Genomic DNA, 27,237 nt, shown 5'->3' with positions numbered 1-27,237 from the left:
ACATAATAAATACAAAACTTGTGTTCCACCTAGTGTATCTTTTATATTCTGAGGTCTCTTGTATTATGACAGTATCTTTTATTATCCTGAGAAAAATCTGGTAAATAATCATTAACTCAAAACTAACACAATGAAAAAAAAAAATTAATAGGAAATGGAGGTGGCATTAACAACATGTTTACTTTCAAATTACATTACTATTTGGAGTTATTTGTAAGAAAATAAAAGATTGTTAAGATCACTCTTCGGTTATGCAAGTAAAGAACTCTGACTATTTCACAGCTAAAATATCAGACTGATAGGTTAGGTTATCAACATACAATGGAGCTATTTTCCAGACAATGAAAAAAAAAAAAAAAAACTAATGTTAATAGGAAACGTAAAGTGTTTCATGTGCTTAACCACATAGCTATGAAGAGAAACATGGGACAATTAGAGCACAAAAATGTTAATTTGAAGTATAACATGATTGTCCAGGGTCTAACATCATGGGTTGATTAGACAGCAGTCATACTTCTTGTTAGCAAATGAAGAATAGCAGATATGAGAAGAACATAGTTTAAGAAACCCTGAGAAAGCAAGGCTAAAAAAAAATGTCTATCTTAAAAAATAATAAGAAGAATTATAAGTTGGATGTAATTTGTGATGCTATCTGGAGAGTAAGCAACTCCTATAACTCTAGCAGCACACTTTATCATCCTAAAAGCTATAGAACATAAAAGTACCCCTAGCAAGCACATACACAGTATGCAGTAAATATTGAAAGTGCCAGAACCCAGCTTCAAACCAAATAGAATATTTAGGCTCCTGTGTAGGACTGCTCATGTCCTCGAGTGATTGCAACTCTAGTCGCCTTTGTTGGTTACCAATTTCTACACTGGGGGATCCTAAGAAGGGGCATATGCTGAGAAGGCTTCCCAGCTTTCCAAGCACTTTGGGTAGACACTAGTGGGCCATCTTACTGAAGGACATCAGTCATCCCCTTTTCCACTTTCTCAAAGTATCAAGAACTGACAAGTGAGTATCTACCACAGACACAAAGAAACCTACAAGATGGAACCTAGCATTTTGTGTTTGTTTTTCAGTCTTTTAGATCATTGAAAAGTTTAATGATGTTCAGGGAGATTCAGAAAGAAAAGTTGTTTTAGCAGCATCAGTTTTGTTGAACATCACCACAGACACTTCACGCTACAGTTACTGTTGTCGCTGACTACTAGTGATTTAATGCCATCTTATAAGACTTCTGGTGTCATGCAGGTGTCAAGCCATGTAAACTAATCTGCAAATAAATATTTCCAAATTAGGAATATTAATCATTATTTAGAGTTGCACATTTTTCAAAAAATAAGAAGTAAAATTTTGTTTTGTAATTCCTTAAATCCAAATTGCCCAATAATCCCTTTTAGCCAAGTGAAAATCCAGACAGCTTGCTAATCATGACAGTAACGGTAACTGAGTACAAGAGATTGCTTACCGACAGGTTTTTCACAGACAAGACCATCTGCCATTGCAGTGCATGGATTCGCTTTCAGACCTGCCACCTCTGCTCTTTCTAGATATGCACAGAAGCCAGAGTCATTTGGCTCTCCAGGAAGCCATTGCAGAGTTGTATTTGTAAAAGGAGACATGTCATCCCATCCCCAGTAGGAGATGTTGATCTTGCGTAAGCCTACCCAAGGTGAAATTTTCTATGAAGCAGAATGAAACAAATGTGAGATAATTAGTTAAACACTGATTAATACTGTTTGATAAAGAGTTAGAAACCTGGTTGAATGCTCATAATGAAATTGTAATTCTTTTCCAGTGGCTACTATACTGATTACTAATTGCTAGGCCAATATGGATAATAAAACACACAGAAGTTAGGAGCACTTCACAGAAATCAAAGTTAAGGGGAAAAAAATAATAAAGGTAAATATTCTACCCTTTAAAGTCTGTGTTGCTGATACTGGTCAGCATCTACCAGCAGTTCAGAGTCAGATGAAAGTGGTACATCCACAATTTCAATGCCAGTAAATACACAATATAACTTTAGTAATGATTTCCCTGCTACCAACAACATTACTACAATAACATTGTAATTAATACAATGCTACAATAAGCATTAATTCTCAAAAAATAATTATGGTGGATCAGTAACATCAGATCACGCTAGTTCTACTCACTTTTATCATTTCATATGATTTATTCAATTACCTACAGAAAAGCAGATTTTGAGAAGCAAAGGCCTTTATCTGCTCCAGGATAAATCTACATATATCTCTCGCTCCCATCACTGAAAAATCTCAGGATACAGTAATTTTCATGTAATCTCTGTTCACAGGCTGCATTCATGAACCCCAGTTTAACCATAGAGAAGAGGTATAGAGAGACCAGGGCTGTGACAGGTATGTGGTGGTAAGTGAATACCACCTGAATACCACAGAGACAAACAACACAATAGCCTATGCCAGACAAAGGACAGATGTTGTCAGCACCAAAGTAGATGTGTTGTGAATTACATTCCCAGCTCATTTAATTTACAGGCCAAAGTGGGCAAAACACCACAATATTCCTAAATGTAACCTGCCTTGGTTCAAGATCTATGTGTCATTTCACAAGTGAATCAGGAGTCACTGCCATCATCTCTCAGATCTTTCAGCCTTGATCTCACATCCTTCTTTGGCCACTCAATTTTAATCTTTCAGGGCTCTTAAATTTATACCTGATCAGAGCATTCTCCACCTCTTCACTCTGCCTCATTAGCAGAAACTGAAAACACGAAGGGTCATTATTTTTTCTTCAGAAATACCACTGTAATTACTTTCAAAAAAAAAAAATCAGTAGGAATATGATCAGTATTCCTCACCTTCCTAAAAATACATCCTGTGTCCTCTCCTTCTTCTGTCCTATTGGTTGGGAGCATGATCAAACAAGCCACTACAGCATCCAACAGACTTACACATGCAAGAACACACTTAAATAAATGACTAAGAAATGTTCTAATCCATAAGGAGTGGTGCACTCTTGGAGACTCTCAAAGACCAATAAGAACATCCAGAAAAAGTTCCACCTCCTGCAGTCACATCTCACTTCTCTATTGGCTTCGCAACTTCATTGCTACCCCAGGGGACCAACTTTTAAGGTGTCTGAGAGAGCTCCTAGGTTCTAGGTACTAGAAAGAACATGATGCAGGGAGTGAAAGTAGTATTTGGGCATCTAGAAAATGACACAAAAGACAACTGTTTTACCTGGTATTTAGTTGCTTACATTGCTGTAGATGTACATGGTCCACATGCACTAGAAAACCTTCAATATTTATGCTTGTCTCTAGACATCCCACTGTAGAATGCACCCAGGCTTGTACAGAATATGTCAAGGGCTTACTCAGTAGGCAGGATATACTGCTGACAAATGGACCTGAAACAACCTTGAATGCCTACTTTGGGGCTGAGAAATTCTAGCCAAGAGAATGTTCAACATATTGCTGGCAATTTTGAATGCACTGCCAAATTATTTGGCCCCAGCATCAGTATAAAGGAAACAGAGATCATAGTCCAGTTATGGTGAAAAGCATGTCAAGCGAATAATGAAAACTGACAGGGCAGCAGTGACATTTGGAGGGAAATTTTTCTATTTGAGTAAAAGTGTCTCAGAAACCCTTAAATGATGACCAAGTCACAGGGAGGATCAGGAAAGCCAGAAAAGCCTTAGAAGATAAAAGCAGCACCCCTGAAATGAAATACTTCAAATAAAAGTAATGATCAGCTTGTCATCATACAGCTGTCATCATCATTCTGAACAGCAGCAGTATCTGGGCAACTTACAGCCATTGTGTCAGATATCTCAAATTCCATATGTACCATCTTTGGCTCTTTGCTCATGTAACACATCTAAATACAGACCTGAACGCTGATTAACATGCTATCAAACACAGACGGTTGAACCTTGCAGGCTCACTGGGTGGCTTTGGGCATATAGTTAGGATGCCAAAAAACAGATTATCCAAAGCATTCTTTAATGTCTGATTAAAATATGATAAATAGCTGAGAAGTAGGCCACCAAAATGCTCCAAGTACATGCTTAAAGTAAATATTGCATTATGTGGCATGAATTCTGTGATGTGGTGGATTACTGTTTAAGACTGCTGGTGATAGCAGAGTTTACATACTGATAACACCAAGGCTTATCAGGAAAAAAAAAAAAAAAAAAGAGAGAGAAAAAAGACCGCTGCTGTGCTGCATAAAAGCCAACAGGGGAGAGCAAAAAGTGAATAGAAAATTCAGGAATTTCCATGTGTCACCTGCAGCCATCATCAATGTTCTGTGACAAACTAATTTCTCCTTAAGAAAAGCATATATCTAGTCCTTATCTGTCAAAGTGATGAACATTAGTTCAGAGTTCCTGAAGTACTTGAAACAGCTGAAGGACTTCAAAGGTACAGAATGCAAATGCCAATTCAGTTTCTTCTTCAGACTTAAGAAATAATGAGAATTACACATCCTTAACTTGAACTCTGTGATTGTTTCAGGTAATGAAAATGGATGTAGGGAACCAAATTCTTTGCTTTGAATATCTTGCCAAAGATCCTTCTGAAGAGGAATAGGGTGGAGGGAAATCAGACTAAATGTTCACTGTGATACAACTCACTGATACAAGGTAATACTTTCCAAGCCTCTCAAAATATATTGTTATAAAACCAGATTGTTAGGAAAAAAAAAAAAAAAAAAAAAAAAGTACAAATCCATTGTTCAAAAGAGTTGCTGACATGAAATTAGTTCCCAATGCATCTTGATTTTCCTCCTAAAGAATACTAGCTTCTTCAGTGGAAATATCAGATGAGCTTCACTCTACATGTAAGTGGGAAGCAAATTACTCCTCAGAGTTCTGAGGACATTCTTTCTTCCTCAAGGCCTTGAAGCATGTATACTTTCAAGACATCCAGAAAACACAACCAGGAAACCCACTCCTGTGGTGAGATAGAAAGTGAGATAGACTGTACCTATCTCACTTTTTCAAACAACTACAAAACCTAACACATGTCACAGTTGCCAGTCCACTGTGGACAGAAGTGAATGGAAGCTCCAAAAGCATGTCATTGCTAGAATTTCCCTTTAATGCCAAATGTGTAGTCAGTGTGTTGCACTGGTAAGAATGCCACACCATCATTTGGAGACCTTCACTGTCTGAGCTCAGCAAGACACACTTCAGCTCTTGCCTCCTAGCAGAATTCATTTAATTTCAGCAAAGCTAATATATTTTTCTATAAGCTGTATTAGAGATTCCTCTTCCTTCAGTCCTCAGAGACAGTAAAGGAAGGGAGTGCTTGCTTTCTCCAAATAAGGTGTAAGAATCCCTTAAAGCAAAGTACACTGTGCAGTGCTCTAACTTTCAAGAAGAGAATGGACAGTCTAGTCCAATGTAGGAGTGTATCTGCCTTCAGTCATTTAGAAGCCAAACAAATGGCACTGAAGCTCTGTTTTATTGCTAGTACTGAAACTCTTGATAAAAACTGTGGTCACTCTGCCCTCTCTTCTCTTGATTAACAAAGCAGTAATGGGCATGCAGGATGGAAGCAGATATTGCTATCCATAAAGATTTCAGTCTCACAAAGAGGTAGTAAAAAAGAGGTGTGCTTTCAGATGTTATATACACATATGCACAAGCATTCAAAGAAAGACCAGTGAATTTTCAGGGATACAGTGCTTACAAAAAGGCCAGGAGGAAATTTTATTGTTCATGTTCTACTGATATTCAGCTCTACCACTCTTCTCAGAATATGGAACCATGAGACAGGCAATATCTACTACTTTTTTTAGCATATAAAACCTAAAATTGTTTCAGTTGAAATTATTTTCTACCCAGCAGAAGTTAATTGTCATGTTTGCTTTAATAGTGTATTTTATAATCAACGAAAAGATAATGCCTTAGTAATTGGAAAAAAAAAAAAAAAAAGCATTTAAAATAAGTGTTTTACATTTTCATACATTAGCTATCACAATACTTATTTGAGGTCCTCAGTTCCCTAATACTTGAGCCTTATTGCCTGCTACTACTACTACTAAGTAATGAAAAAGCTATTTTGCACAGGCAATAAACAGCCTAACCATTTGCTCCAGCTCATAACCTTAATTTTGAGATTCACAGATTTTTCCAAGGAATGATCTTCCATTTATGTCTCTAAAATTTTTAGCTTTAAAACACCATTACTTCCTTAAGCAATGATTTGTCAGTACTTTGGATATCAGCATTAAAGTTTTCTGTTCTCTTAAAAAGCTAAGAGCTGCCTTTCATCTACATCATGATACATCCACAAAAAAAAAAAAAATCACCAAAACAAATAGTTTTGTGACTATATAAAACAGATAGTTACTCTTTATAGGTTTTCAAAAATTATTTCAATTACATTGGAGATTTTTTTTAATGTGAAATGAAGAAGTTGATTAAAATATATATATATTTTGCAATGCTTCATTGTGGAATTAATAAAAAATAAAAATAAAAATCAAGTTCCAGAACTTATCTATGAAAACCCTGGTTATATATTACAAGCAATTCATATTAAAACCACCTCAGCAACAACCAAGCTTTCCCACATGGCATTACAGCATTCTACATAAGTTCTCAGAGAATATGTAAAGGAAGAAAGGAGGGGAGGAAAAATATAAAGAAATTATCAAAGTATAATTTAGTAATATATATATATATATATTGTATATATGTATTTATACTATATATATATGTATATATATACACACACAGTGAAACAAAGGCAATGCAATATACGGCAGATGATCAACTCTGACTTGGGAAGGCTTGTAATAGGTCTTGCTAACCTTGCACTGGGGAATGCAATCAAATATATCTCAAGTACTTGAAAGTTATAATCCATAGCTTTATCCCACTATATAATCTAAAATTTCGAACTATTCTCTAGAAATTATTCTCCCCTCATCTGTTTCTTCCTAGGACAGTTTTTAAAACTTACAACCAGTCTTAACAAGCCATACAATTAGGCTTGAAATACTCATTAAGAATTAACCATTTTTATAGAACTTTATATGCTTTTTTATCTTTTATATCATTGGTGAAAACTTGCCAAAACACTTTTTAAGTGAGAAATCAACCTTTGCTCTAAGTTGGAAAAGATTTAGGAATTAAACTCAGTGAAAATTTAATGGACAGGGCTTTACTTTCATCCAACGGGAGCAAAATTGCAATCATACGATACATACTTATAGGATTTCTCATGTCATTTTGTGGTAAAGTCCTATTTAGTTGAACATCAGGAAAGTTTATAGCCATTATTAAATACTGATCACCACTTACTTTAAAAATGTGCTCTATTCTTTTTCTAAACTATTGCATTTTAATTTTCTTCTACAGGAGTAATTATGGAAATACATTAGAAAGGAAAATCGTGTAACATTAACTACAGAGATGATGCTTCATGTTAATTCTACTTTTTACTCAAAATTAAAGTCAGACTAAGCTGGTTTGAGATCTACAGTGAACACAATCATGACATTTCAAGCATTACTGCTGCCTCAGCACAAACTGAATGAGGGTTGAATAATCTGTAAACAAGTGAGTTAGCAAATTTACCTTTACTGAATAGCCAACTACTACTGAGGCTTATAATTCTGTTGTTTCATATTAATGGTAATTGCTGAGGAGTAATACATTTCTTACAATATATATGTATACACATATATATATCCCCAAGTTTATCTATACCTTTATATAAGGTTCTTTCATTTTGGATATTAAGTTGTCCTGTAAGTGCTCAGTATGCTTCTGACTTATTTTCTAATGTGTGTGTCATTAGACCTTGTTACAAAACTTAAACTTTTCAAGAAACACTTAAGCTCCCTGATCCCTAGGACAAATCATTGGCCTGAAATAAAAACATGTAATTAAACCTTGAAAATTCTGTTGTTCCTTAGTGCTCACATTTCCACACATTTTCAGAAGGGGTTGAAGTTCATTTTCTTCTTTTCTGCATCATTCTCAATGAAAAACTGCTTATTGAGAATAAGAGCTATATGAAGAGAGAGCTATATCCATTTCAGTTACTACCTCATTGACGTGTTTCTATTATCGAGTATGTGTTGATTCTAACCATGCTAGATACCTGCACATTTGTTTTTTGTAAATATTTATAGAGTGAATGACACATTAAAGAAGAGAAAGGTACAAATGATTAAATCTATTTATAACTAGTAGTGGGAGTCAGGTATTAGGCCATAATAACATTTAATTATGTCACTCTTATCATATTTTGTTGTTGAGAAGATGGTTAAAAAAAATAAATCTGGCATGAAAAAAGACTACAACTTTCTGAACTTCAATCTACAGAGAAGATTAAAGCTAATATTCAAATAGGACTTTGGCTTAGAAATCCTTGAGTTTTCCTCTTTATAGGTGTAAATTTTGGGGGGGAAATTCAAGTTCTATTTTCAGGCATCCAAAGTGAGTTGCGCTCCCCATTTCATGAAAGCAGGAAGACAGCTCATCCAGAATGAGCTAACGGACAGTCAATGTAACAACTCCAATACAGAAGTAAAGTGCTGGAAGAGTTTATTACATCTCCACAAACCCAATAGTAAAGTGGGACTGCTAGGAAATGTAGTAAAGAGACTATTTCATACGGGGGGGGGGAGGGGGGGGGGGAAGTAGATGTCAGCTTCACTACAAGCAAACCTTCAATAAAACCATAAAAACATACAGCCCTCTGAGAATACTTTGAGCTAACGAGGAATAAGGCTACCACGCAAAGCTCACTAATTAACTCCAACCTACACTGAAGTCTGATTTATAAAGGATGCCTAGCCCTGTAAACAGCAAACTAAAAGAAAAGTTGCAAACAGCTTATATAATGTTATGCTTTGTTTAAACCTGTTCTCATTTTTGTTTATGCTTACTACAACAAAACCAAACCCTCTCAGAATTTATTGCAGTATAGCAAGATTTTTTTTATTTGGATTTATATTCCACAGTTGTAGGCAAACTCCCAAAGGAACAAATTGCACTTTTAAATGAGCAGACTCATTTAAAACATATATATTTGGATATTAGATTGAATAATTAATTAATCTTAAACTGCTGTTGTTCTTATCTACTTTACACAAAAAATCAAATCTTCCCTTTCATAAAATTTTGCTTACTATTTCAATAAAGTACCATAAAAGAAAAATATCAAACATTATTTTGTTTTAGTACAGGAATCTTCAGTCTATCTGTTGTGTTTACTTCGATATTCTCTCAATGCATTCCATTTATTTCCAATGAAAAAAAAATCAAATTAGAAATTCAATTGTTGGTCATTGTTTTAGAATATAGTTCCAAATTCAACAGTGTTTTGACTTCACACTACAAAGGTCTTCATATTGTTGCTTTCTTTAGTATCGAATTAACTTTATCCTTATTCTTTAAAAGGAGGCAATTATTGATTTCCAATTTAGTACTGGAATTAAGAGAAAATATTGATACACAATAAGATCTTGACAGGAGGTATAGACAATAGCAACCTCCTCCCTCTGAATCTTTCTAAACATCAGTGTTTTGTATTATTCTAAATCTAATGGAGAAATGTTACTAAATTTGTCCCAGAACACAGACTTTTTATTACAAAACAGTCTACAAAGCCCCACGTTGTTTCTATGAAAAATAAAGAATTTTTAAGTCCTTCCAGGCTGTAGTATTTATTAATAATATTTTAACAGTTTTTAAAATACACAGAAGCTGCCAAAGTTTTTCGTCTTTTCTCAGTACAAGAATATCAAATAAAGTAAAGATAAAAATAGATCCATATCCTCACTTCCAAATGTCACTCTGACTCATTCCCTAATCCTGAAAGCTTTTGTTCCACACAGGAGAAAGATTTTAAAGCCTCTGATATTAACCTTACTAGTCAAACTCCACCATAGATACTTCAGATTAAGGTATGGTGCTCACCTCACAGATGCTCTGACTACATTTGTGAACTCCACACCACCATCTGTTACAGTCACAAGCCATCTAAAATGAAATCTTACACCTTAAATCATCATGATTGCAGTTTGAGAGGAAAAGGCAGACAAAAGAAAATCAAGCAAAATTTCAGAGAGCTCTGTCAAACCGATAACACATTTAGGCTGTCTTGCACAGAATCCAACTGGACAGATATGATGGAAAGTATATGTATTTTTTCCTTTAAATGTAACTGAAAAACAGCATTAATCTTGGTAGCATTTCATTAAAAATCCTGATAACTAAACGATTGCTTAACCCAAGATATACCTTGGAAGTGAATATATTTGTCTACAATTGCATAAACCGTATGTGAGGTAACTTGAAATTTATATCACTACAGTGGCCCAGGACATACTTAAATAAAGATACACACAGCAGGATGTCACCTTGCAGAAGTTCTAAGCTCTGAAACATTAAAAAAAAAAAAAAAAAAAAAAGCTACATCTCAAGACATTACCTCAGTCAGGTAATATCAATCATATCAATAGTTGAGCACACTGTTAGATTTGAGGGCCTGCTATGCAGTATTTCAGTAGGAATCCTGGGGGGAGAGAGGGAGGAAGAATGACATGACAAGTAACTAGACAAATCACTGCCGTTTGTGATTTTGTCGTTTTGATTTCAATTACATTTTTAACATTATGTAACCTCCAAGAGTGGACAGAGGGAACACATTTCAAGGTTGCAGTAAGTACAATGTCAGGAGAGATCTTCTGGCATGAAAGAATTACTTCTGTCTCTCCTCTATTAGCAAATAATAATAATAATAATAATAAATAAAAAAAACACTTGTGTTTCTAGGGAAAAAATGCTCTGTCCAGGTCCTACATTTATTGAAAGAAGCTTAAGTATATAACATACAGTTGTGTCTCCTTCTCAAAATGGAATACTGAAAAAGATAATATAGATTATTTTGATTCATAGCATATGTCTAAACTCTTGCATTCAGATTTAATATAACACAAAGGCAATCTTTGACTGCTATTTCCTCTGCAGGTTTCTCAATTCATTTGCAATGTAAGAATTTTGCAAATCACAGACTAGCTTGATATAAGTTGTATTATTATTCATAATTACCTTTAATATTCCCCGATTGTAAAATCCTAAGCTACTTAGAAAATAGTCTTGCTATGCAATCAGGGAAATGTTGTATCTTCTAGAAACCAAAACATACACTTTTTAAAATGTCCTTTGCTGATATGAAATGATTTGTTTGCATTGCCTCTTGTTCTGTTAAGACATCCTGTCCATTTGATAACTTTAGGATATACATGGAGCTAGTTTAGATGCATGTATCCATGATGTAGGTGGGTTTAAATAACACAGCAGTCAGCATTTGAACATTTAATTACTAAAAAAAAATCTGCACCTTATCACCCATGGACAGATAATTAATCTTCAACTTCCCCTCTGTTGTTCAACAATTAAGAGATTGATATGGATCATATTCCTCAAGAATATCCTGGTGACAGATTCCTGTATTTGCCAGAGGCATGTAGACATTTTTAACCACCTCCTTCCCCCACCATTATCATAGAAAGATAATTAGCTCTTTATTAATTCTGTTGCTGCTGTGCAGGGCATTCCCACATGCTACATGTACAGCTCATCAGTGCCCCTCTGATCCCACATACCAGATACATATGGAGACAGAGGTTTCCAGAGCAGGGAGCTACATATCCTTAGTACCTCCTTGTCCTCCACTGTTTGCAGCCTGTGTCAGATGAAGGGGCACGGAAACATGCACCTTTCACGTGACATGACATTATCAGGGGCTTTGACGTTTTCACTGATACTGTGGCTGTGTCCGTGATTGCACTCTTTTATACTGTCTGAACTATATACTATGCCTGAACTATGAACATAGGCTGCTCCTGACTGCATTTCCAGGACAACAGTGTGTGAACAGGTGCTGTAATCTGAACATCTGAAGGTGTTGAGCCTGAAAAGTCAGAATAAACCAGAATCTTGAAGTATCAGAGCAATTCCCCAAACAGCTGACATAGTTGATCACTGACTCTACAGACTCCCAGTACAACCAGACACTTAATGAAAAAGCTGCTATATTCCAAGCTACCTGTAAGCAAAGAGATGAGGACCGCCCCTCAGCATTCCTTAACAGAGCACATTACAGCAATGTAATTCCAAGGCAGCTAAGGCCCAGACAGGGAAAACAGATGTACTTTGTCTCGTACTGATTTAAGCAGTTAGTACAGGGAAAAAGCCTCTATGAGGTACCATTAATTTCTACATAAGGGATATTAATTACAGAAGTCCATATAATTCAAAGCAAATTTAAATGGTGTTCATCATCCACCAAAAGTATTTGCTTTATCCACAGGCTTTCAGCTAACGTACATCTACTTTTAACAGAAATGAAATGGAGCTATTTTATACATTGACATAAACGTACACAAGACGTATGCACATACGTATGTGTACATATGCGCACATGCATTCACACATATACTATGTATATGTACATATGTGCCTGTAGATGTACATTCGGTAGAACAGTGAATAATGTTAAATAAACAAAGAAAGCCATTCTGGAGGTGGGAGAACATTCAAATGAAAAAACTGTCTGGGACTCCCACAGGCTTTAAGAAGCTTTCTTCAAACCCCATTCCACTCCTATCTTCTCACTAGACATTGCAGTCAGAAGTAGCATCCCACTGTCAATCACTTCAGAGGTAGCAGACAGATAAAACAATTCTGCCTTGAATATAGAATCGCCAGAGAATCACTGAATGGTTTGGGCTGGAAGAGACCTTAAAGACTGTCTAATTCCAATTCCCCTGCCACGGACAGAAACAATGCATGGACGCTGCATGGAAGCAGCACCAAAAGCCTTAAGTTCTCTGTTGGGCCAAAGAAATTGCCCTTCACGGCATGCTGCACACTCCCACAGACCTCCTCTTGTCCATAGACTATTATTATTGCAATATGATAACAAGATTTAAAAACATTAAACACATTTAGAGTATTAGAGGAAACTGCTGTGCTTGCTGATCTTTTGTTGTTGTTTTATTTTTTTGTTGTTTGTTTTTTAATACCTTTCCTAGATGCGTTGGGGAAAAGCATCTATTTCAATGGTGTTAAAACATTAAGTTACAATTTCATGGAGACAGGGTCCACCACTAACTTCCAGAGATTTTTCATATCCAACTTTAATAATGGTCTTTTCAGGCACCTGAGTTTATCCTACTTCTCTTTTTTTAAAATAATTTAGCACTGTAATAGTAACGTCCACATCTGACTACAACTTAAAAGAAGGAAATGCATTTCATATACAGTAAGAATAACTGCAGGGGCAATTAAAAGCAACATTCTCATAGGGGCTGACAGAAGCCTCCTCACATAGCTGCAACTTCAATGACTGTTCTGCATGAAAACAAAGTTTTACAGTTTTACTTATACTGATATGAAAGCCAGGATTTTTTTTCTGTGTTACAGTGAAAATTATTTTGTCTTGTTTTGATTCTTGCTGTCACAGCGTGTTGAAAAGGGCTAGGATTCCTCAAATCACTGTTCTAGCCATTCCTCTCAAGTCATCTCTTGAAAGTCATTTTTACACAGCAACCTGTAACAGTTACACCAAGTAAGGATAAACATTTGTGAACTGCTGTGCCATTAGGCTTAAACGTGAGTTTTCTTTAATATCCTGCACATCACTGATATCAATCTTTAGCAGTCATCAAGCCCTTATGATGGCACACACTTTCCTCTGTCTCTGTGGACAAATCCTTAAAACAGATTCCTCACAGCAAATTTAATTCACATGAACATCAATTACAGTTACTCAAGTTACCTGAAGCGTATACTTCTGTATCTCATCCAGAACAAATTCCACTTCTTTTGAGGTTGTCAATGAGGCAAGATTCCCACTTAAATTGTAGCAATACAGTTTGGCATTGTCATAGCTTTCACGACTAGAATTTATGCGGAGGCAGGCATCTCCAATATGACTCCATCCTTCCCCGCACAGATGAGCTAGCATAAAAAGTATATGGTTAAAGCTGATTTGAAAAAACTTTATGAAAATCTAAGAAAGTATGAATTTTATCTTGTTGAAATAGCAGTTCAAAATATAACCCAATACTCAGTTTCCATTTTCAAGTCACATAGAAAAAAAAAAAAAAAAGAATCTAAAACAGCGAGTAATACAATATTTAATGTTTTAATTACAGCAATAATGTATTTTTATGAAAATAAACTTTTAATAATTTATTGAAATATTTATAATGTATACACTTATTTTCAGCGTAATATTATTATGCTATTCCTCTGTATTCAGATCTGAGCACACCTACACATTAAAGATTACATTATGTATATAATTAATAGTACTGTGACAATCAGTTTACTTTTTTTAATTTAAATTTCAAAAATCTGAAAACAATTATCCTAGAATTAAGAGATCAAAAATGTAACATATCTTGCTTTATCCTACACATAAACGTAGTCAGAATGATAGGAAATATTGATAACATCTTAAAAAGTATTTCCTCTTCAACATATTTCAGTATTACTCAAATGCATAGAACTACCAAAATATGAGTAAATAATTCAGAACAATTCTTATAGTTAATCTTCATACAAAGCTCACAAATGCAGTTTAAAACTGCATATAATAAATTGATTAAAGTTAGTTAAAGAATAATTTCAGAGAAAAAATGGTGTTCATTAACTTCAGCTGGACATAAAGATCAAATGGGAAAGGTTTCGGTATCTAACTGCATATGTGTAGTTATGAATATGAATGACCAAATAAATATTATTCAGAATGTTAACATTCACCTTGTGAGAATATCTTATATTACCATTTTAATATTCACTGCTTCCAACATTACCAACGTTAGGCAATCAAGGAACTAGATCTTAGGCCATACCTGCACAGCAAAATTGAAGTATAATTGAAGTATAATTTATATGGTAGAGCTCCAGCCAGCAAAAGCAACAGCACCAGTGGATATGTAACAGTAAAGGACTCAATATGGCAATTCAGCTCTGCACTCAGCGATCCCCACTGGGTAGAGCTTGTCGCAAGCTTGTGCAGAGGTAGCTGCCATTATTCATTCCCTAGTATTATTTCTCCTAACAAGATTAAAGGTACCATAGATATACCAACTGGTACGATGCAATTACACGTGTTCACCTTGTACAGGTGCACTCAGGAGGGAAGAAACAGCATGAATAAAACAAATCTAGCCCTACCCATTGACCAAATACCCTTTGGAAGTAAATGAGAAGATTTACCCAGTTTTGACCACTATGAAAAGCAGCATCCCTGCTCCCCAGCCCTTACCAGGTAAGGCCTGGCACTCCTGCTGCCGCTGGTCCCACTGGCAGTTCAGGTGTAGCGAGCAGCTTTTGCAGCTAGTCAGTTTATTGCAGATCTGTTCATTTCTCACATGACATTTGGTGTAGTTTTTAACTGACTACAAAAACGAAACAGACACAACAACATATTATACGTCAAACTGTCAACAAACCAAAAGTCAAAACTGAAATACACAGCAGGTGGATTCCTCCCAGAAAATCACAGCCATCTGAAGGCTAGGTCTAATTTCAGCTCTTTGCTGAGGTTCACTTGTCAGCTGGGGGAGAGCAAGAAAGGCATCTCTAGAGCATAAATCACCCCAGCTGTCCTACATAACTGACTCCGCATGGGTCAAACAGCACTTTGAAAATGCCACTTCTCTGTACAGAGAACTAGAAGAGCTTAAATACCTCAAATAAATCTCTGTTTCTTAGATAGTTCAGGGATATGTTCTCACTAAATTATTTCATGCTCAAGTTATCCGCAGGTTAAGCAGCAAAACAATCAGAGACTTTAAAAAAAATCGAGTAAGATGTGCTTGTAAAATAACTACACCTCAGTGACTATAGATAGAAGACGACACTCTACATTATCTTATCAAGCAAAACAAATTAAAATAGGAGCTACAGGTGATCACAGGAAACAATTTCAAGATTTGTCAAAAATTATTATTTTACAGTTTGAATTGCAAGTCTGTATGTAGCATAGCTAGTAAATAAAGTTTACAGGATGTACAGGAAACCATTTTGCCAAGTGGTGACAAAAGCAGGAGTAACACAATTCCTTTGGTACTTCAGGATGTAAGAAAAGGAAACCTTTAGCTTGTTTTTGGTTTTTATTTTTTTCTTCTCCTGAAAACTGAAGTATTCTTCTCTAAGTAAGGCATTTTGAAAAAAAAAAAAATAATAATAATAATAATAATAATCTTTGCTTTTTCCTACATTCTTTTAAACTGAGTTGTAATACTGACAACTTATTTAATAAACCACCCAAGACCTTCAGCCAACTGATCAGTTTATCTGTAAGGCTGCCTCAACTAACTTCATTTCCAAATAATTAAAAGCATGTCCTAATTCAAGACATCTATATACTATACATTTATATATCACAGAACCAGACGTGAAGTTGGAAGGGACCTCTGGAAGTCACCCAGACCAGTGTCCCTGCTCAACCAGGGCACCTAGAGCCACCTGCCCAGAACCATATCCCAAAGGCTTTTGAGCATCTCCAAGGAGGGAGAGTCCACAACCTCTCTGGTCAACCTCTGCCAGGGCTCTGCCACCCAAACAGTAAAAAAGCCATGTTCTGATGGAATTTCTTGTGTTCCAGTTTGTGCCTGCTGCCACTTGTCCTGGGACTGAGCACCAATGAAAAGGGTCTGGCTCTGTCCTTTCTACACCCTCCCTTCAGACACGGCCTCCCCTCAGCTTTCTCTTCTCCAGGCTAAACAGCCTCAGCTTTCTCAGCCTTTCCTCACGTGAGAGATGCTCCACTCCCACAATCACCAAAATATGCAAACTCAAATAAAAATGCATTTCCATAATAGACATATAAACATATTTAAAATAAAACAAAGGCACCAAAAATTGTTTTAGTTCATGGGAAGGAAAAAAAAAAAAAGTTACTATAGACATGTCAAAGAGCAAAGGAAGGTAATTCATCAAAAACAAAGAACCATTATGTTGGAATAGCTTATTTTGGTAAAAGTCACAGCTAAACAATGCATCAAACAACCCAACTAAAGTAACATCAAAATATATCTTAAAGACTTCAAAGCAAGCTCAAGCTCAGGCTTTCAGGTACCCAATGATTTTACATAAACTCGCTCATTTGTCAAATGTCAGTTCACACTTATAAGCAGTTACATATGTATCTTCTATAATAGAAATGTATTTTGACAATTTAATTACTTTTTTTTCTTCAGATTTCAGTTATTTAGCTAGATGTGTCCCTCCTGTGTGATAAACCCAGACAACAGCAAAAGAATACTTTAGAAGTATTTTCTGTCCTTATCAACAATTCATGCTTATTATCAAAAACGTATTGCAATTGGATGGCATATGTATGGTTCACTTTACAATTTTCTTTACTTTCTTTTCTAATAATCTGAAAAAAAGATAAAGCACATCTAAAGGGGCAATAAGACAATAAGTTACACACCTCCTGGTACTGGAATGATGACAACAGGGCAACAACCTACTGCAGCGAGAGTAAAAATAAATAAAATAAAGGTGGGCTTTTCTTGGCTTTGTTTCAGCTTAATTCCTGAAATTATACAATTGTTAAAATGAATTTTCAATCTTATAGAGGACCAGCTTCATGACTGATGAAGAACACTGCTGTTTAGGGACTTGTTTGGTGCCTTTATCGGATGGGTTGCCCATCAGCGAGCATAACATGAAAGGTACTCGTTATTTTTCTGATCTATAAGAAAGGCTACTGTGAAGCAAAGAGAAGAAATAGATAAAGTGTTCTAGAAGCAGGCATCTACACCACATTAAGAAAAAAAAGCCAAAGGTAATTCTGCAAAGTAACAGGGAATCTATCTAGATCCATAAATGCATACAGACAGTAAAACACACCAAACCTCTGGTACAAACCCACATGTAGTTTCACTCAGCGATGCACAAAACTGCCTGAGTGATGCTTTAAAATGAACTTCAAAGCACAAGTAAGCACCATCTGCTCATATACTCAACTAACATTCACTTTTAACACATTATGGCATTGTCAAAATCCTTGAGCATTCAGATTGTTTTTGAAATATATATATTCTTTAGTAACATCATATATAAACAGATTACAATTTTCCAACTAAACCAAGATATCTGTTCTATTACTTTCTAATCATGAAGCTTGTTGCGTGCTGGTTATTTAAGGTTTAAAATAAAATCCAAAGTACTAGTGACTACTCTGTAATAATGTTCTCTGTTGTATTCCCTTATTCCCAGCACTTATTTCCCTTAAATCCAATTTAAACATTGCTTGTCTGAAAATCTCATTAGTTCAATGTAGATGTGAATCCAATAGGTAATTCATATTAACACAATATTAAGGCCATAACTTAAGCTACCAAAGCCAATGAAATTCAGAAATATGACAGCCCATCTGTTACTGAACTTCTATATTGCTGTAGGATATTTATAATGTTTACACTCCAAAGTATTGGGAAATTTTTATATGTAAGTTTCCCATTTACATCTGATTTACTTAGATTTTTCAGCACTGATCTTGATATGGTGGTATATAGACAGACTTTGAACTGCTGTGATTTTCTGCATATCTACTCTAGAATGAAAATATTACAGTAGGTTACCTTAGAATTTCAGAAATTACTATTAAATGATGTAGCTCTCTTTTCTCCTCCTGGATTTTTCAGAATAACAATATAATCTTGTGTAATTATAAATTATCAAATATATTTGCTACTACTTCTCTGAATCTACTGCCATATTTTAGTACTGGGTGCTCCTGTCTTAAATTTACCTTTTTCCTGTATTCATAATTTCTTCTCCCACTTCATACAATATTACCCCCTTGGCTGTTCTTTAAATTCCTCTTACGTAGGTAGATCGCTGTGATTATTATTATTATTGGTACTAGCGTAGCTTCTACAAGCTCCCAACTTGAAAGAGGATGTCATCCTTCTGGAAGCTGTGCAAACATTGCAAAAATAAAATGATTCTTGCCTTGAAGTTATTGTGTAGAAACAGTTAACAATGCAGGATTACACTTCTCTTTGAAGCATCCTATAGTACCCTCCATCCCTCAACAAGAGGCTCTTTATCATCTCTTCCATGGGTTCCAAAACATTTATTTTACGTTGCCACACTCAGATACAAAATAATAACAATTTGGTCTGTATTTAGGTTACTTACATCTACTGAGGCTTTATTATATTGAATATGTGGAGACTGACAAATGAGATTCAGAGACTGCTACTGGAGACAGAGGTGCAGGTTGGCCACAGTTACAGAAGGAAGACATCCCCCTTGTAGCCACAAGCAAAAATGCCATGCAGACTGGATGCAAGAGTACCTCAGCTATGCTTTTTCCCATCACCTTCCCCCCAGACAAGTAAAACCCAAGCACTTCACCTGAAAAGATGCATCTCTAAGTGTACTCTGACCAGAAGTGTTACATACATGTGCTCCTGCCTTGTGTTCTTCATCCCTATTGTTTTTGTTTTCCAATTAGTCAGCCTCCCTTATGTGTGCTGTTTGTTACAGTAAAACGTAGGTATTTTAATAAGCTTAACTATGTAAGGTTGCAGAATAAGAGATGAAATTTTATACAGAAAGTCTTCCTTTTCACATTTTTCCAGGGACTTGTATGGTTTTGAAAGGAAAGCATTTACTTTCAACCAACAGTGAAAACATTTTTCACGTTAAGACTGGCGTTACATTACTGCTGCGTTTCAATTCTACAATAAGTAACATGGGAATAAGTTACTTTAATTGCAAACTTTTAGTGTGGGCAGTTAAAATTCCTATAAACTGAAGGATTATATGCAACACAGTAGAAAAACAGTGCAGCATATCGCTACAGCTATCCTGTCTGCAGTGACTGCTTCGACTTTTACTGTAGAGAAGTACAACAAAAGCAAGGACAGAAGGAAGCCATTTCTTGTTAATTCCTTAAGCCTACTTTTCAGGACTTTATATCTGAAATGAAGTTTGGTGTGGAGACAGGAAAGGGAAAGAGGATCTAAAGAAGCAAAACTAATTTGTTTTGATATGGAACTAGTGCAAGCATTTCCCATTGTTTCCCAATTAATGGGGTGAGAGAGGAGATGGACTGAGGTGAAGAAAAAGTTTAAAAAAAAAAGACAGGGAAGGGAAAACCATGCCTTCAAAATTCTTTTACAATTTAAATATTAAAAATAATTCAACATATTGTCTGGTAATATCCTACATGCATACTTTGATATTTTCAAGATTTTTAGCATATAAGCCTAGCAGCACTTGAGCTGATCTCAAGTGAAAGTGTCATGGCACTTACCCAAACCCAGCTCACCCTCCTCTTTCACAAGCACATAGCTTAAAGAAGACTGGCAAGCAGGAGGGATTCTAGCACTTTCAAGGCTTCAATGCATTTACAGTTTTTGTGTGTGCCTACAGGTGTGTGAAAAGTACAACTACAAAAATAAACCAGCTTCATGGCCACACTGACTTGCTATAATACTGCCCTTACAAATGATTACTCTCTTAATATGTTAAGGGTCTCCACCACTTTATCATGCATTATTTTGCTCTATTTCTGAAGAGTAAAAATAAATAAATAAATAAATAAAATAAAATAAAATAATTACTCTAAAATTCAGGCCATCTCCTCTCCTTCTCAGTAAAGGAAGCTTTGCCTTTTGTTGCAGCTGGCAAACACTTTTCAGTCTCTGTCCATTTTATTTGTCACAAGTTACAAAAAGATGGTTTTCACAGGATAGCTCCCCCCTGAGGAGCAGACCAATTGTTTGCTTACTCTTCAGTGTTACTACTTCAAGTAAAATGACACCATATGAAGATACAGAACTCAAAAATAAATCTTTCCACCAAAGACCTGGTTTTTAACGATTTGAAAGTAAAATTGTAAAATTAACAGGATTTATTTTAGAATATTTCCATTATAGAATATGAATACAATCAGTTTTCTGAACATAATCAGTGAGTATCTCTGCTACAGTATGCAAGATAAAGTTTTTCATATGCAGAAGTGTAAAGTGAATAAAGCTTCATAAAAAATTAATCATTCCTACATCATCATCTTCCTTTATCAAAAAATAGGCAAAACACATTAGAATCACTGAGGACCAGGAAGACACTTAGGATATCAGACAGTACAAGCGAAAAGTGTCGAAATGAGAGATCAATGCAACGACCAGTGAACTACTGGTAAAAGTCAATACAATCTACTCCACAAAAATCAGATAACCACAAAAATCACAAGCAGGACATACTTTGTTTGTTTGGTTTTTGAGGGAAACAGAATGAAGATGTGAAACAGAGAAGATAAAGAAGAAAGCTATTTCCTATAGTTTTACAAAAGGGAGGTATGCTGCACTTTGAGGAACGCACATGCAATCCTATTAGGTTTCACAAGTCATAATACTCCTGTTTAAAAATCCATAGTTGCACTGGATGCAATTGTCCATGGAACAGCTTGCAAGAGGAGGTTATGCAGAGATTAGTATGACATATTTCATGAAGTCTGTACTTTAAGTTTGTAGTATTAATGAGATTATAAATCACTTCAGCCCCTGTAGGAAACCCGTATGTGTACTTGCACATTTTTGAACCAAGGGAGAGTAAGTGATCTTGCGAGAGTAAGTGATCCTGCCATTTGTAGCATTCATCAGTAACAAAGATAAAAATGAAATATCATTTTTTATTTTGCATACAAGCATTACATATGACTACAGAATAAATTCAGAGCACTATGTAAAACCACTGTAATCAGTCTGGGAAATTTCAATGGCTCAATTTCTCAAGACAACCTTCAAAATTTTTATTATAACAGACACAATCTCTAATACATCCATTTAGTAGTTTAAAAAAAAAAGTGACAAGGCACTATAGTTAGCATTCTGTCCAATCTGCTCACTAGCCTAAGACAAATTTCAGTACCATCATGACCCATTCCACATATTTTAAGTCAATTTTCCCACTTGGATAAGACAGAATAAGCCTTTGTCCCTCAACATTCTCACCAGGTACGATAGGTCAATTAAGATTATAGTACGTACATATATTCCTTGTAGCTGAGTGTTTACTGTGGGAAAAAAAAAAAAAAAAAAAAAAAAAAAAAAATCCAGCTTGCTAGTGCTGAAACAAGCCAGGCTTCCAGAACAACGTGGCATTGAAAGCATCTGCTCACAATTACACTAGATATGAGTATTATGCTATACTTTGATCATCCACACAGTAGTGCCTGCACAGTAGTGGAATAGAGCATCCTGTTAACGTGCTGACTCACATCAGATGGAGAGCATAGGCAGGTAAGTGTGTGTCATCGGTGCGTTAGTACTAGTTATGAAGTCCATCTGCACAAACAGCAGAGTTATTTCAGGGAAATTTCCCTATTTTATAGCCCTTCCCATCAGCCGAACAGTCACTGCTTTGCAAACATCCATGACCATCAGGCCAATGCCTAACTGATTGCCAATTTATCTTCAGTATGTTGGCCAGTTTCAGTGGAGAGAAAACAATGGATTCTGAAACATTATTGTCTTTCTCATCTGTATGTTCTATGATCTAAGCAATAAATCAAGGACTCTGCACAGCTGCAAAAAGGGAGTTTCTCTTCGTGGTATTCCTGAGTCCTCAGCTTGTTACCCCACAGTACCATCGCAGTACTGTCAAAACATTTTCATATTGTGGGCCCAGTCCAGAAGTAGCAGTCTATGAAAATGGTTAATCAGCCTGATCTGTGCCATTCCTCCACATGGTGCCATTCTGCTGATGCTATTTTAGAAGGTTTATGTTGATAGCTGCAAAATTCCGCCTCCATAGCCTCCCAGCCAATACACTAATTTTGAAATTTCTTTTCAGAAATCATTTGGATGAATTTTCACTATCCCATTCTCTACTATCCCAACACTCACAGCCTTTTCTATCCACTTTAAACCCTGAAGAAAAGGTAGGAAATAATATAGAGAGGACCGGTGCATCAGTTGCTAATTAAGCTGACAACATTGGTCATGAATAGTTATCAAAGAGGGATATTGAATTGAGAAACCTGTTCTAAAACAGACAGTGCTCCACCTTTCTCAGGGATGAAGGCAGTCTGCTTCTTAGCAACTATTCCTTGCTTAAGAGTTGAAAGCCATGTCTTGAAAAATGGCACTTAACACATTATGCTGTGTTAGGAAAGGAAGAGCCCTTGTAAATCACAAAGGAAAGTAACCATCAGAGCCTGCAATATGAAATCACTCTGGCAGACAGTTATAATATGGCTGCTGATTAATTTACATCTGCATTGTTTTTATTAGTAGTGACTGTCTAAAAATGCCAGTGATTAGAGCTGGCTGTACTCACTCTGCAAGCTTTGTGTCAGAGTCAATCCAACTCACGCCTTAATTTGTCTGTCTGGAGAAAAAGGTTTATTTGCATCAGGTTCAAATTAGAGAGCAAGCCACTTTTCCTAATGGAAGCATCTAAAGAAAGGATTTTGAACTCCAGTACAGGTGGTGTCTGGAACTAGCAGAGAAATTTAGGAAACAAAATTTATCAAGCTAAAAAAAAATTATAATCATCTCAAAAATCAAATGAAAAGCACGACATGCAGCAGATGGCAGAGAACAAAGTACAAAACGTGGTTGTAAGCAACTTTAAAAAAATATATATATAAAGTTTTTTTTAAATCTCTAGGTTTATATTGCTTCTATTTACAAAGATCAGAACAATCCTACCAAATCATCACAAACTGCTTGGTCTCATGTTGACACAGGCTCATCCTCCTCTAATAAAACAACAAGTAACTATATGACTTAAATAAAAACATTTGTGTGATGATCAGTGATCTGTACATCAGGACTAAAAAGACTGACCTGGTTTTGTTTGATAGGAAAAAAAAATAAAAAATCTGCCACACTTTGTGGGACTCCAGACTTTCTGCCTGCATACTGTATGTGGTTCATAATGAATCAGGAACGTTCCAAATGTCATTAATTAGGAGATAATAGTATTTGTCTTGAGAGATACACAGAGGACTAACACTACCATAAATATTTTTATTATTATTATTTTCTTGGAATGGATATCTTTGCTGCAGTACAACTCTGCCCTCTGCAAGATTTTCACTGCAAAAGCCAGGCAAATGTGGTTATGTTCAAAATACGGTATGATTAATCTACTATTTCACTTTCATTTGGTGTAACAGGCCTCTGGTTTAGCTAGGAAAAAAACTACAACATCAATAACATGATCATAGATTTGCAGAGACTCACCATGCTACAGTTACTGTTTGCTGAAATGCACTTCTTGTCGTCACACCATTGGCACCCGTTTGTGTTGGCAGTACAGCTTGCACAGTCTGCGTATCGGTAACATCTGTCATCTGCAGCAACTGTAATACAAATGAAAGTCAAAAAGAAACATCACACTGAAGGAGAATAGTACCACATTTTAAACACTTGCCTAGAGTATCTTCTGTTATATTCTTTATTTGAACTGTAGCTATTAAATCTTACTCTTTTAAAAATTCCTCCAGTAAAAAACACATTTGAAGGTTCAAAAGTCTCAGATAAACTGAAAGAATACTCACTGATTTACTGCATGTAAGCACTTTTAGGACTGTGTATAAACTCAGTCTATCAGAAAGTTTCTTAAACTATTGATTGTTCACTCCTTTAATACAGAAGAAAGTTTTTCTTCAGATGTGGATTTCTGATAAAAATATAGATCACTATGCAAGAGGGCAATGATAGAAGTATTAAATAAAATATATAAGATGTCTATTAGCAACTCAAAAATATTCAAGTCCTCCTAAATTAATTTATAAACCTAATAACGGTTGGAAATTTAGCGAGTTCTACTCTTTCTGTAGAAAAAAAATATCTTGCAGGAAAAGGTTTCCGGTAAATCCTTAACACTTTTAGGACTTGGACTGAAATGTATGTTATTTACAAGAATTTGAAATGCAGAAATGCTTACTTATGTTAAAAGGAAGTTAAAAATTGTGAAATCACTGTGACCCAACCAGGAAATGTCCTACCACCTCCTACACTTACTACTGTCTTTAACACCTCTACAGTTATGCAGAGGTCTTGGGATCATGCAAGTTTAAGAGATTCCCTTGCCAGGGAAGGCTTGTTATACAAGAATTGATCCTTTACAAACCAACTAACATTTCTGCTTATCTTTTAATATCATCAGTTTCTCACATAATGCTCTCAAACCGATAACACTTGAGCCAAGTGGTGTAAAATAATATAACAAAAAGTTGGCTTTTGGCAGAACATTACCACCTGAAACTGCAAGGATTCAAGGTTTTGCCAGCATCAAAGCAGTGATGTCCATTTAGCAAGGATTTTTACAGATCCACATAGTTTCTTCAGAACGGCAATTCTCAGTACCTTGTCTCTTGTATGTATCTTCCATTTTGGAAACTGAACTAATCTTTTTTATTTTGTTCAGCCTGACTCCATTTTATTTATTAGCTTTTTTTTTTTTCTGAAAATAAGATCCACTTTCAACTGTATTATTTCTGAATTAATAGTGTTAAGATTCATCTTTTTGTAAGGAGCTGAAACTTTCTAGATTCAAGATATCTTAATATTATGACACAATACAAAAGCAGTTCATCAGAAAACTACCCAGATAAACCTTTTCTTATATAATGCACCCTATTTCCAAGTTTGCAAATTTATATATTGTTCAGAAATAAATAAAAACTAATAGAAAAAAAAAAAAAAAGAGGTCCTGAAGCAGTACAAGCAGAGCTAATAATCTGTTAACAAGCAAAACAAGCGCTGAAAGTAGACTAGCAGTTGACTAATATGGCAGTTTGTACATTTAGTGCACAGCCAAAGTTTGGTTGCTTGGTGATTTCATACCTTGCTGCAAGGAAAGATGTGATGATAAAATTTATGTAGCAGTGATACCTATTCTGTTCATGTAAACTAAGAACAACACTTTCACAAGGAAGTTATTTATGACATGACTAAACCTTAGGAATAAGGTGCTACAGTTATTCATAATGCTCAGTTGCTGTTCCAAACAACGTTTATCACAACGCCACACAGAAATTCACCAGGCAAACTTTGACATAGCGTAGAAAAGTGCTTTTTTGCCTTAAGTTCGTTTCCAGCTGTATCCATGCTATTTTAAGCTACAGAAATATTCCTACTGATATGTAATCTACTTCAAACAGTGATATTTTCCCTCCTGTTACTGGTATATAGTATATGTACTGGTATATGTGCAATATACCTGTAATGCTAAGTATCACCTGCAGGGGCCAGCTGTGCTCTGACTGCTGATTTCTTGGAATTAGAACAAAATGAGGACTTGTATTTATGCGTGTATGCATGTATGTGTGTGTGTCCATTCCAGGAATATATCCATTCAAGGTGGAGAAAGATGAAAACTAATTTGAGACATTACCTCAAAGCTCAGCCTTCAAGTGCTTCGAAAACAATAAGCCAAATTCAATCTAAAGTAATTTTATATAAATTCTTCTCTTTGAACCTTCTTATGTTTTGTATCCCTTAGGACCTTAAGTCTGTGCTTTTCTGCATCTACTTGAAATACCTTTATTAAAAATCCCCAAATAACCAAGAGTGTAATGATTGTAGAAGTAGAACTTATTCCCTAGATCTCTTGCATGGGGTATTCTTGGAGAATAACTGTCTAAACAATCTGGTCCCTATTTCCACTATTTTTTTTTTCCTCTGTTTTTATTTCGTCACCCCACCCCCATCTCCTACACCACATCGCAAATTTGACACTGTAAGACTAGAAATCACTTACCTGTTTTCTTAGGACATTTTGCTCGAAGGATGTTGTTGGCATTTCCAGATTCCCAGGATTCACAATGTTTCTTGTTCCACAGACACCTTATCCCTGGACGAGCATTTTTACACAGCTCTTCGTCTCTGAATGCTTCACAGTTCGGAGGTTTGTATACGAGGATGTCATTCAAAAGAACACTTGAAAAGCCTCCAAATATGTACATTGACCTATTAGGAAAAAGCAAGTAAATATAACTTACAGCAGCTATAAATAAATTTTCTTGTTTTCTTTAGCTGTCCTGATATGTAATAAAAAATAACACATATTATTCTAAAAAAACATTCTTCAGTTCTCTCTAATCAAGACTCTGTCAATGGTTCCATTATGAAGATTGATATTTTTTTCTATGTATTTCTCCACTGAAGTTTAGATTAACAAAAAAATTGCTCAATGTTAGCTGTGCTGTATGTATGA

General features: G+C 35.5%; 1 protein-coding gene across 7 annotated transcripts in view; it reads right to left on the bottom strand.

Moving 5' to 3' along the window:
- Positions 1-27,237, bottom strand: part of ATRNL1 (attractin like 1) — a 489,972-nt gene that overhangs the window by 366,659 nt on the left and 96,076 nt on the right. For all 7 annotated transcript variants that reach the window (XM_035329979.1, XM_035329982.1, XM_035329977.1 and 4 more), the window contains exons 12-16: positions 26,782-26,990; positions 24,258-24,376; positions 15,302-15,434; positions 13,805-13,986; positions 1,475-1,688 (exon numbers count right to left, since the gene is read on the bottom strand). In XM_035329979.1, coding sequence (XP_035185870.1) covers positions 1,475-1,688; positions 13,805-13,986; positions 15,302-15,434; positions 24,258-24,376; positions 26,782-26,990 — 857 coding nt within the window. The remainder of the gene's footprint in view (positions 1-1,474; positions 1,689-13,804; positions 13,987-15,301; positions 15,435-24,257; positions 24,377-26,781; positions 26,991-27,237) is intronic.

Source organism: Oxyura jamaicensis, chromosome 6, assembly GCF_011077185.1.
Source record: "Oxyura jamaicensis isolate SHBP4307 breed ruddy duck chromosome 6, BPBGC_Ojam_1.0, whole genome shotgun sequence".
Taxonomy (NCBI): Eukaryota; Metazoa; Chordata; class Aves; order Anseriformes; family Anatidae; genus Oxyura; species Oxyura jamaicensis.
The sequence above is the reverse complement of the archived record's forward strand: the minus strand, read 5'-3'. Positions and strand labels throughout refer to the sequence as shown.